The sequence below is a fragment of the Anopheles nili genome, chromosome 3 (assembly GCF_943737925.1).
Source record: "Anopheles nili chromosome 3, idAnoNiliSN_F5_01, whole genome shotgun sequence".
Lineage (NCBI taxonomy): Eukaryota > Metazoa > Arthropoda > Insecta > Diptera > Culicidae > Anopheles > Anopheles nili.
In genome coordinates, this window is record NC_071292.1 from 34,992,467 (window position 1) to 35,004,133 (window position 11,667).

Sequence of the window (11,667 nt, forward strand, 5' to 3'; positions counted from 1 at the left end):
ATGACATACGACACCGTCAGCCAGTCCATGGAACGAACAACCAATGGGAAAATGATGGAGCAACGCGACGACGGATCAGCAACGGCGACAACGGCGGCAACGGCGTCAACGGCGTCGACGAATGAACATCAGTTCAACCATAGCACTGCGGAAAATGTGTAAGTACTGGGGAGGGCGTCGGTTGCGCCTTGCATCCGTTCGATGTTAATTTAACCATGTCCTGGCAATTTCTTCTGTCCGTAGACATAGTACCAGTGGTGGCAACAACATAACATCTACGTTGCTAAACAGCTTCCCTGTAGATAAGCTCGCATCACTGAATGCAAAAATTTCCAACTCAAGATGGGTGGTCCCAGTGCTGCCGTCGCAGGAGTTAGACTGCCTGCTGGATATCGCAATTCAGCTCTCACAGTTAGGTAGGTTTGCAGCATCGCACGAAGGCAACGTGCCGTTGGCTTTGATTTGAGTGAGGTGTTGATTTTTTTGCGTGTTTCTTCCAAAGGTATCGACGGTGACTGCGAACCGTGCGTGCGATTCTACCAGAATGAGCTGGCTACGTCGTTCATCAACATCCTTACCGACGATGCCGTCATGTCGTGGAAAAACAATATTCACGTGTGCATTTTTAAGTCGTGCTGCAAATTCCTACGACTAGTGTCCCTGCACATGGAGCGAGATAATCAATCCCTGCTGGAGCTGCTGGCAATTGTGTTCGATCCAGAGAACAAGTTTCACATGCACAATATTGCCCGGCAGCCGGAAAATATGAACACACCGCCGCCCCCGCCACCTCCGCCGGTAACGGTGCCGGTGCTGGCGAATCCGGCCGCTTCATCGTCCTCCTCGTCGTCCTCCTCGTCCTCGTCGTCTTCATTGCCGGACAGCAGCGATAGCAGTAACGTCACCAACAGCACCAATGCGCCCATCATCCCGTCGAAGCAATCGCAGGACGAGGTCGTAGCGTTGTTCGCGAAATTGCCGGCGGAGTCGAAGAACTCCCGCGGATGGTTGCTGAACTTTATCAACCAGTTCGGTGTTTACAATGGCTTTGACAACTTCCTCAAACGTATGACGGCGGCCATCGAGCAGCATCAGCGTGCGGCGGGCACACAGGAAGAGAAGCCGGACGGGCGGGGCGAAAAGTGCAAGGGAAAGATTTCACTGCAGCTGTTGTACGCACTGCTCCGACCGTTTGGTTTGTGCGCCGAATATCTGACGGTCAATACGATCGAGCGATACCTGCTTCCGGGGTGTCGGTTTGTGCTAACTGTGCTCGAAAGCCTCTCCGACGTGGAGCTAAAGCGGGAGGTAGTGTTTGAGGGAAAGAATGATTTTATAACCGGTATTGTGAAGTTCGCTCGTGCCTTGTTGACGCGTGTTCCCGGCCAGGAGAGCCTGCTGAACGAGCTAGAAATGGCTCGTCTCAAGATCATCTTGCGTGTGTTACAGATATCGAGTTTTAATGGGAAAATGAACGCATTGAACGAGATCAATCGGGTGCTGAGCTATGTCTCCATATACCCGCACCGGGGACTAATAGCCGAGGAAGAGACCGACACTTTGAGCGCAAATAAGATGGCCATGTGGATACGCAGCAACCGTGTGCTCGCAATAGTGTTGCGGGATTCGTTGCACCAGTCGCAGTACGTGGAGAAGCTGGAGAAAATTTTGCGGTTCCTGATTAAGGAGAAATCACTCACATTCGACGATTTGGACGCGGTTTGGAACGCACAGGAGGGCAAGCATGAGGCGATCGCCAAGAACGTGCACGACTTGCTGGCTAAGCTGGCATGGGATTTTAGTGCCGATCAGCTGGATTACTTGTTCCGATGCTTTCAGTCCAGCATGCAGAAATCGGGCAGCCGCAAACAGCGTGAACGTTTGTTGGAGCTCAACCGCCGGTTGGCCGAAGACGACAAGAACGGCATGATGGCACAGAAGGTGTTGAACATGTTCTGGAACTTGGCTCACAGCACCGACACTCCGCTGGAGGTGCTGGAGCAGGCACTGCAATCGCACGTGAAAATATTAGACTACAGCTGCTCGCAGGAGCGCGATGCACAGAAAGGAATTTGGCTCGTGAAGTGCGTGGAGGAGTTAAAAGGGCGCGATGAATGGGTGCTGCCAGCGTTGCGGTTGATAAGGGACATTTGCTTGCTGTACGACACTACGCCAAACCATACGCCCCGGATGCAGCACACCATGAATCGACAGAAAATCATCGATCAACTACAGAACGAGCACAAGCTCGTGATTCTAGTGACGAACAGTTTGACGTGCTACATGAACCGCGTCCGGGCGCTGGTTGCTGCGGATCCCACAATAAAGCCGACCAAGCTTCGCCTGGACAATCGATATCCGCATCCGCAGCAGATACAGGAGCGTTTGGATTTTTTAAAGTTTCTACTCAAAGATGGCCATCTGTGGCTGTGTGCGGATCAGGCGAAGCAAATCTGGAACTCCCTGGCAGTGAATGCCGCCTTCGATAGTGATCGCGAAGAGTGCTTTCGGTGGTTTAGTAAGCTGATGGGTGAAAATCCTGACCTCGATCCCGGCATTAACAGTGAGTTCTTCACGAATAACTTGCTCAAGCTGGACCCCATTCTGCTCACGGAGAACGGAATTAGGTGCTTCGAGCGATTTTTTCGAGCAGTCAATACGAAGGACGAACGCATCGTATCCGCAAAGCATCACCATCGTAGTGCGTATGTGTTTTACAACAACGGAGAGGACCTGATTGGGAAGGACTATCTGTGGCGCGTGATCACTGCCGGAGTGGAACCGATTGCAAATCGAGCAATAAGCATACTGAACGAGATGATGACGATCGGGCCAAGGCATGTGGCTGACGTAAAGGCCTACCACGAGGCGTTCATAGAGGAATGTTGCGAAAAGCTGCGTGCCATGTACCAGAACGTGGAGTTGTTATTGCGCGAGTTTCCCTCTCCGAAGCCTGTGCCAAAGAAGATCCAGGAAAAGCCTGTCTCCGCTCCACCGATGGCGACCGCTGCTTCCAAAGAGGTCCGTCGGTCAGATGTCGTGGATTTGTCACGCCGAGATCGTACAGGCGAAGACGATGAGGATGCTGGCAATGATAGTGCGGGACTCAATAGTGATATCGAGCGCAAGAAGCTCCTCATTGTCGATCAAATGTGTCGCATTATCCGAACGCTGCAAGAGTACATTCGTGAGTGTGATCGGAAGTTTCCTGGCGATAGGTTGGCTCTGCCTCTGTGTCACGCCGTCCGAGGGCGGAACATAGAGTTGATTATCAAATTGCAGACGCCCGGTCGGCAGCTGGACGACATCGAGCTCATCAGCCATAGTAACGAAACGATGCATTCATTCAAGCGTAGCCTTCTTCGGCGTATTAAAGTGTTGAAGGCCAACGAAATCCGTGTAGATCTGTACGACAATGGAACGAACGAGCTGGTCATGGTGCCCGACGAGCAGCAAACGTTGGCGTTCTACGGCGTTAGAGACAAAATGTCATTGATTGCCAAATTGACGCCAGTTTCCTCGGGGCTAGGACTGGCAGCCGGGTCACCGGATAGTTCGAGTGAAAGCAGCTCCGGATCGCCTCCTCGAAATTACGTGGATCCAATCAAGCAAACATACCATCACCAGCAACAGCAACAGCACGGCCATCATTTCCCCCATCAGCAGCAAACGGCGGTTAATCAACATCCGAACTACATGCTTGGACAGCAACAGCCAGGTGCAACACCAGGGCAAGCTTACCAACAGCATAATGCTCGATTTTTTCTTCAACCTGGCTCGGAATCTGAAGACACACTGCCCGGTTTGGTGATTGCCCAAAAGCCACAGTACACCAATTTTTTCCTGCAGATATACGAACTGGCCAATACGCTGGAGCACGATCGATTGCGCGATGGAGTGCGATCGTTACTTCATCTGCTGCCACTTGACCGTCTAACGGTGAGTAACCTGTACGAAGTGTTTACCTCGTCGCAGAGCACTAAAGTGGATGTTCGGAAGGCGGCAATGGAAGCGTATGTGGTAACCCGGGCAGCTGGTACGGAGCCTTCAGGCAACACAAGTACTAGTAGTGCGGGCGAAGCGCATGAGAACGAAGCAGAAATTAAGGCTGTGATGGAAGCAACGGAGCGAGAATCACAAGAAACGTTTAAGTCATTGTTTCTTACTCCCCCGACGGTACGGATTCTGTACAATCTAGAAGTATTAGAAGCCATGTTGCTGCCCGCCAGTGTTAACCCTCTACCAGTGGCGCTTCATCAGAATTGCGCTTCCTCAGCGAATAACAGTAACGTGAAGGATATGGGCGGCATTCTGGAAGACGTTGCGATCGGAGACAACGCAACACCGTTGAGTGCCGTGCTGGAGTTTCAATACGCTTGGTTTAACAGTGGAGTAGCTGATTTCATCGTTGGTTTGCTGTCGGAGGAAAACTTCCTAGTCGGGTCGGATAGGCACTCGAAACGGGCCACTTATCGTTGCCTAATGCGCTTGGCGAAATTTTACTTCCTTGTTGTCGGTTACCTGGTGCCACCGCCAACGTTCTACGATCAGATGCAGCAATACGAGCAGTTCCAGATGCAATTGCGGCGCTTCACACCACTGCACAACATGCTACGGGGAGGATTACGTTGTGAAAACACGTTAAATGCGTTTGCTAAGCGAATGGCTTCGTACATTTTGGAAATCGAAATGCGACCAGGCTTGTCAACTGAGAGTAATGAGCTTGTCGTTGCGCTATATCGAGGCGAATGGAATTTCCCAGCTGTCCGTACCATCAAAGCCATTATGGAAGTGGCATTACGGGTCAGCAAGGATTGGGAACCAATATCGTGGGAAGTTCTGAGGGAGCGCACGTTTGTTTCACGATATGTCTCCACCGATGGAGGGACGAACGATCCTGCACCCAACGAAAGCGGCGATGGCGACAGTAAGGATCCTTCTTGTGAGAACACGGCGGAAGAGATTAGTGACGCAAGTAAGCGTCGATATAGCACTAGCAGTATTGGAAGTAACTGCAGCAGCAGTAGCGATAGCAGCTCCAGCAGCTGCTGTAACAGTAGCAGTAGCAATTCGGCTGGACCGGGTACATCTATGCAGCAACAGCAACATCAGCAACAGCATCCGCAGCAGCATCCTCAACATACGAGTAATCACCCTCATCATCATCATCATCATCGTCGTGATCAAGATCTGCTTCTAGTGGGCATAGTGGATCGTAGCGTAGATTATGAAGTGCTACATGTTGCATTGGAAGTGCTGGGACTCACGCTGGCCCTCAATGCGGACGCGGTAAAAGATCTGCACAAGGAAGAAAGCCTATGGGACACGTTTCTTGGAGCGTTGCTGTTGGTAAACCCATCCGCTAAAATGCGTACCTTAGCACGGGAACAGTTGCTAGCGATACTCACGGGCGATGTGTCGGATGAACTACTGCAGTCCATCGTATGCGTGCTGCACAACATTTGGAGCCGGGTGAATCATCGCACCGAAACGTGTGCGGACTATTTGCAATTATTCGCACAGCTGTTTCAGTACAAGGGCCGTTCTGAAACAATGCCCATTGATATGGACGAACTGTTGCAAACGGAAATCAAATGGCTTTATTGGGTGCAGGACAATGTGGCGGATCACGGCAAAACGCTTGTCCATGAGGAAATCCTAGAAGGACACCTTTGTCTGACCAGGGCGCTCGTCTATCACATGAAGCCGGTGGAAAAGTGTCGTTTAAATGCTTTGCTGGTGGTAAGTTCATGATGCAAAAAAACACATAATCGTTCTGTCCAGTCCTAGATTGACAGTTATGACCTTACTGACAATTTTCGCTTTATATTCTAAAGTCTCTAGATGTTGTTCAGGAAGGTTATCTAAGTGAAACAAGATTGCGACAGAATTTTTATGGGACACATTTCCTTTCTTCTTATTGACCGACAATGACATCTTGTTTGCTGTGTTTTCTATTTCAGGATATAGTGAAAGAGTTTATCTTCAACGCGTCATTCCAGTACATTTATTATAGACGACGAAAGGAGATCCATTTTCAGCTACCACCTGCGGTGTGTCGAACATCAAGAACCATTTCGGCTGCGCTTGATTTGGTTGTGGCGCTTAGTCACAATTCCGTTGAGCTTACCACCACTATTTCGATGATGTTAAACGATATGTTTTTCAACGACACCGAACCTGTCCGAGAATGGGAATATTTGCCTCCGGATGCACCGCGCGCACCGCACGGATTTTGTGGTCTTAAGAACGCAGGTGCAACATGTTACATGAACTCAGTTCTTCAACAGCTCTATATGGTTCCCGCCCTAAGGAATGGAATTGTTCGAATACATCAGGCCGTCATCGAACATGAGGAAGATTTCAATGACGATCCAGATAGTCAATCTTTGGTACGATATTCAACGGACGAAGGCATTCTTTTTTTGAAGTTGCTCATAGACCGGACACGTGAATCCATGCTAATTGTTTTGTATTTTTTTGGTGCTGTTCAATTTTAGCTCGGTGTTCACAAGGAAGATGATGGAAAGAATTATCACATAGGAATTCTAAAATATGTGATGGTCATTTTTTGCTATCTTGGTCATAGCGCTCTACAGTATTATGTACCTCGAGGATTGTGGAGACATTTCAAGTAGGTACCATTTAGAATGAATTGTTATTGTTGGTTGCTGATGAAATGTTTGTTTTTTTCCCCGTTTCGCTTCCTTATAGACTACAAGGAGAACCAGTAAATCTACGCGAACAGCAAGATGCGGTTGAATTTTTTATGTCCCTTTTCGAAAGCATTGACGAAGGTATGAAAGCCTTAGACTGCGAACAGTTGATGTCCGCCACGCTGGGCGGTTGCTTTAGTGATCAGAAGATATGCCAAGACTGTCCCCACCGGTACAGCAAAGACGAACCATTTAGTGTACTTAGTGTCGATATTAGAAACCATAGCTCGCTAACGGATTCTCTGGAACAGTATGTTCGTGGTGAAATACTAGAAGGTGCCGATGCGTACCACTGTGATAAATGTGATGAGAAGGTATGCGTGTTAGGCAAAGAAAGTCATTAAGCTCTAAATTGCACATCGTTGTAACATCTTTTCTCGATGTCCTTTCATTCGCAGGTCGTTACAGTGAAACGGCTGTGCGTTAGCAAACTGCCGCCCGTACTAGCAATACAGTTGAAACGGTTCGAATATGATTACGAGCGAGTGTGTGCTATCAAATATAATGATTATTTCGAATTTCCACGCGTACTGGATATGGAGCCGTATACTGGTAAGCTACCCTACGTTAATTTCAATTCGTTATGCCATTTTTTTCATTTGACGTTTTTTGTTTAATGTAATGTTCCTACGGTTCGTGTTCATTTGTCTAGTTTCTGGATTAGCAAAACTGGAAGGGGAAGTCATAAATGTTGAGCCAAAACAAGAGGATCAAGGGTCTACTCGTTACCATTTGACTGGAATAGTGGTGCACAGCGGGCAAGCATCTGGTGGTCATTATTACAGTTACATTCTGCACAAGTGCGTATCGATCGATTCAATTTCGTTCCAAATTCGTTCGTTTTAACGATTGCATCCACGGAATGTGCGATTATAAATTGGTTCATCTTTTGTAGGAACTATGCCACAGGGCAAAAGAAATGGTACAAGTTTGACGACGGAGAAGTAACAGAGTGCAAAATGGATGATGACGAAGAAATGAAAGCGCAATGTTTCGGCGGGGATTATATGGGCGAGGTGTATGATAACAATCTGAAACGTATGCAGTATCGAAGACAGAAACGTTGGTGGAACGCATACATGTTGTTCTACACACGGAATGACGTGTATTATGCAAAACCACCCAAAAATGCGTTTTGGTGGCAACTAAACCAAGGCCCGTTATCATCACATATCAAAGCTCAGGCCAAGTCTAACATCGAGAGTTTGTCGTTGGCGCAAAGTGAGCACTATTACTTCACCATGCAATCCGACGTAGAACGGTGCATACGGTACGTACGACGAATATACAGTGTTACTTGATTCGCTGCTACGAAATGATACACTAAGTTGTTATTTCATATTTCTTTGTTGTAGGATCCAAAATATTCGTTTTTTACATTCGAGAATGCTGTTTTCGGCAGAGTTTTTCACCTTCATGAAGAAATTGACGGAATTCCCGATTAAACCAAAGAATAAAGTACCTATCTGGTTGCTAGTGGTAAGTAGATATGTTCTCCAATGAGAACGATGTGGAATTACTAATGCATTTGTATTTTCGGTACCTCGTAGAAAGGGTTCGAGGAAGTTTGTCTGCTCAAAGTTCGCCTAGCATCAAAGTTTCTGTTCCACTCGGGTTTTAAAACGAAGAAAATTATTAGAGGACAAGTTATGGATTGGTAAGTAAAAGAAAATGAAGGAGATTTAGTACCAGCAACTATGTATCGCATGTACACATTGACTTATATCTAAATCTTTTCGTTTTAATAAAGGTACGAAATCTTCCGTGTACAGCTTGAAGGCTCGGTCCTCGTTAGGGAATGGTTTGCCGCGAACGTATTGCTCGAGTCTCCCGGTCGTTTATGCGAATATCTATTGGCAGCCCCGTTGCCCGAGATCCGATCATGCTTTGCAAAGTTGATCGTTTCATTTTGTCACTATTCGGCCGAGGATGAACCGGTGGCAGGTTTCGATGGCAGTAACCTATGCGAACAAGTGCTAATTGCGGTACTTAGTTTGCTAAAAACCGATGTTCCAGAACACGGCAAACATTTACCGCATTATTTCAGCTTGTTCTCCATGTACGCTGGCCTAGGCTACCGGGAAGAATGCCAGTTGATTAAGGTAAGGTATAAAGCGTTTGCCGCTAGGAGTGTACCCTCGCTGTGTTAATACACTGTTCGCTCCTCTGATTCTGGTTACTTTTAGCTAAACGTGCCCGTGCTCTTCATGAAAGTGGCAATGGATGATGGCACGGGACCTGCAATCAAATATCAGTATCCAGACCTGAGTAAATTGCACCACGTCGTGTCTCATCTGGTGCGGTCGATGGACGTGTCTTCACGGTGCCGCAGCGCTGTCAATGGATCTGTCGTGCTGGCAAACAAATACATAAATGACCATATTACCAGGAAGAATGCGTTGATTCCAATGTCAGAAGAATGCGTGGATTATTTGTATAATCGAACTGGGTATGTTTGATACAACTTTTCCGTGTCTAAGATGGGTTGCATTTGATCAAACAATTGTTTGTTTGCGTTTTATTTTGCAGCTACATAAAACGACTATTGGAAGATGTGCATGTTGGCGAGGAAGGATTTAAACTGTTGCAATATTGCTGCTGGGAGAATCCGCACTTCTCCGGTATCATACTTATGGAGCTGCTATTCCAATGTGATTACGTTTACTGGCACGACATGAAACACTACACGGACTTGTTGCTGCACATTCTGCTGATTGAAGACTCGTGGCAGGGACATCGCATAATGAACGCTCTGCTAGGTAAGTGATCAACACGACTCGAATCGAAAGATGGTGCTGAATTTAACGACAACCCTTTTTTCGATAGGTGTTGGACACGATAGGGACGGTTTGTGCGAGATTATCAGGCGCAGCAAACTAAACTACCAGAAACGTGCCTATCAGTGCATCAAATGTATGGTGCATTTGTTTTCGAAAAGCCCGGTAGCACTGAATAAGCTACATTCGGATGTTTCGCTTGCTAAGCAGTGGACGCTAGCGATCGAGTGGCTACAGGAGGAGCTGGAGAAGCATCGCACCACGGGCAACAGTCAATACAATTACAATTCATGGTCTCCACCAGCGCAGAGTAACGATAATACCAATGGGTTTTTGCTGGAGAAATCGCAATCCGTAAGGGACATTCTTCAGATGGCGTTCGATCTTTGTCCGGATGAGGTAAGTGCTTTGGTGGGAACACATCTCGTGAGCACGATGAATACGTTTGTGAAACTTTGTCTGTGCTTTCCAGATTCAAGACTCGGAAACAATGGAGCAGCAGATAGTGTGCCATGAGGCAGCGGTGATTCACCCCGGTGAAGAAACTGGCTCCACTGGAAGCATGTCCGGTAACGCAATTGCTAATGCAAAGTCCCCGCAAGTGTCTCCTGTTTTGCCTGTCACTCTAGGAACCGGCACTGTGACTGCATATACGCATCCATCACCGTCTGCGTCTGGTTCGGAGACGATGGTGTACGGCGAAAGTCACAACGGACCGAGCACCGATACCGACCGGAATGTCTCTTCGAGTGTGAAGCAGCTGATGGGCGTAATATCCAACATCGACATTAATTCCGATAACTCCTCCTCGGAACAGCATGCGAAAGTTATCAGATCGTCAGTAGTGGCCACCACCAACAACTCTTCGCAGCCATCGTCTTCACCAACTCCAGCGGTGTGCCAGTCTACACTATCAACATCTCCAACAACCAAACCACAGACAACCTCGCCGAACACTGTGAACAAAAAGGACCGCGCAGGTCGTCATGGTGACGGACAGTCTTGCAACAGTTAGCAGAAAGAGGTATGACACATCTGAAGTATATAACCCCCGGGCTGGGTTAGGAGTCGGCAACGATTCATCATTGTGAAATGATAGAACACTAAGTACGTGGCGCGCGATGGTTGCCGTGCGAGGGATAAAACAGAGAAAGAATCATGGAAACGGAACCCAATACGCTAAAGGAAATGGACTTATGTAGCTAGTAGTTCTTGTCATATTGCGCTTGAACTGATTTAGAAATGGATGGGAAAGGAGGGTTTAGAAGAACGAATGTTGGGAAAAAGGCGCAAAGGAACGATTTGTATCTGTTGTTAATGGCGATGGCGTCAGCGGAATAGTAGGGAAAGAAATAAACGGGAGGAGAAAAGGTAAAACAAAAAAAACATAAAAATATAGCCAACAAACAGAAGTAAATATGATGAACACACATGCAAACAACGCCTCAACACACAAATACAAATGATGAACACATTAGCCTATACAATTGATTGAAAATCCATTTTCCTCTTGTGCCGCGAAAGTAGGCGACAAATAAAAACCATGATAAATTCATAGTGGTTAGGAAGATAGGTTACAAAAGAGGGGATCGCAATTTTCAGAGTAAGTTTGCTTACTGCCGTTACTAGTCATAATAAATGGCAAAGCGTAGCATGAACGGAACAGAAATGCTGATGAACGTCACTTATACTATAGGATACACTATTGACCGATCTGTGAAAAAATAAATTGACATACCCTACAAAAAAAAGCCGCGACACGGAAATTCATAACGCATGCTACAATAAATTGTGAACAATTATAAATAAATAAATAAATATGTTTAAATTATTGGACTACTTACACGTGCATAGTGCGCTCGTAGAGTTTTTCTCTCCATACCTCCAATATCGGATTTTCGGTCGTTAGTCTAAACTTGTCAGATAACTGTGAACCGGGCAGTAGAGTAATCCTGGGGTATGTTATGCTCAAGGATAATTCATATATTGTAAATAGTTCAAAAACTGCCAACGACACGTACTTCGATTTTGTTTTGGTTATCTTTCTTATTTTGCAGCTAAGTGGTTTAGTTTTTTGCGTTTTGCCTAATGTTCAAGTGACCTAAATCTGTGTGTTGCTTCTGATCTGATTCTGAAATCTGATGGCTAAAGTTTATAACATAATCATGGCTTTT

At 46.8% G+C, this 11,667-nt stretch overlaps 1 protein-coding gene across 1 annotated transcript; it reads left to right on the forward strand.

Moving 5' to 3' along the window:
- LOC128727086 (probable ubiquitin carboxyl-terminal hydrolase FAF) lies at nt 1–10,956 on the forward strand. Its single transcript, XM_053820955.1, has 16 exons — nt 1–158; nt 244–416; nt 503–5,742; nt 5,964–6,392; nt 6,501–6,634; nt 6,715–7,030; nt 7,115–7,268; nt 7,369–7,516; nt 7,612–7,986; nt 8,072–8,195; nt 8,267–8,373; nt 8,467–8,818; nt 8,903–9,165; nt 9,246–9,475; nt 9,543–9,892; nt 9,966–10,956. The coding sequence occupies exons 1-16, from the start codon at nt 1–3 to the stop codon at nt 10,506–10,508; spliced, it is 9,096 nt and encodes a 3,031-aa protein (XP_053676930.1). The 3' UTR covers nt 10,509–10,956.
- Nucleotides 10,957–11,667: the final 711 nt, after the last annotated feature.

Coding starts and splice junctions, on each gene's coding strand:
- LOC128727086 (XM_053820955.1), top strand. CDS start 1: ATGACATACGACACCGTCAGCCAGTCCATGGAACGAACAACCAATGGG. Junction 6,393..6,500: donor ATCCAGATAGTCAATCTTTG/GTACGATATTCA, acceptor GTTCAATTTTAG/CTCGGTGTTCACAAGGAAGA. Junction 6,635..6,714: donor GGATTGTGGAGACATTTCAA/GTAGGTACCATT, acceptor GCTTCCTTATAG/ACTACAAGGAGAACCAGTAA.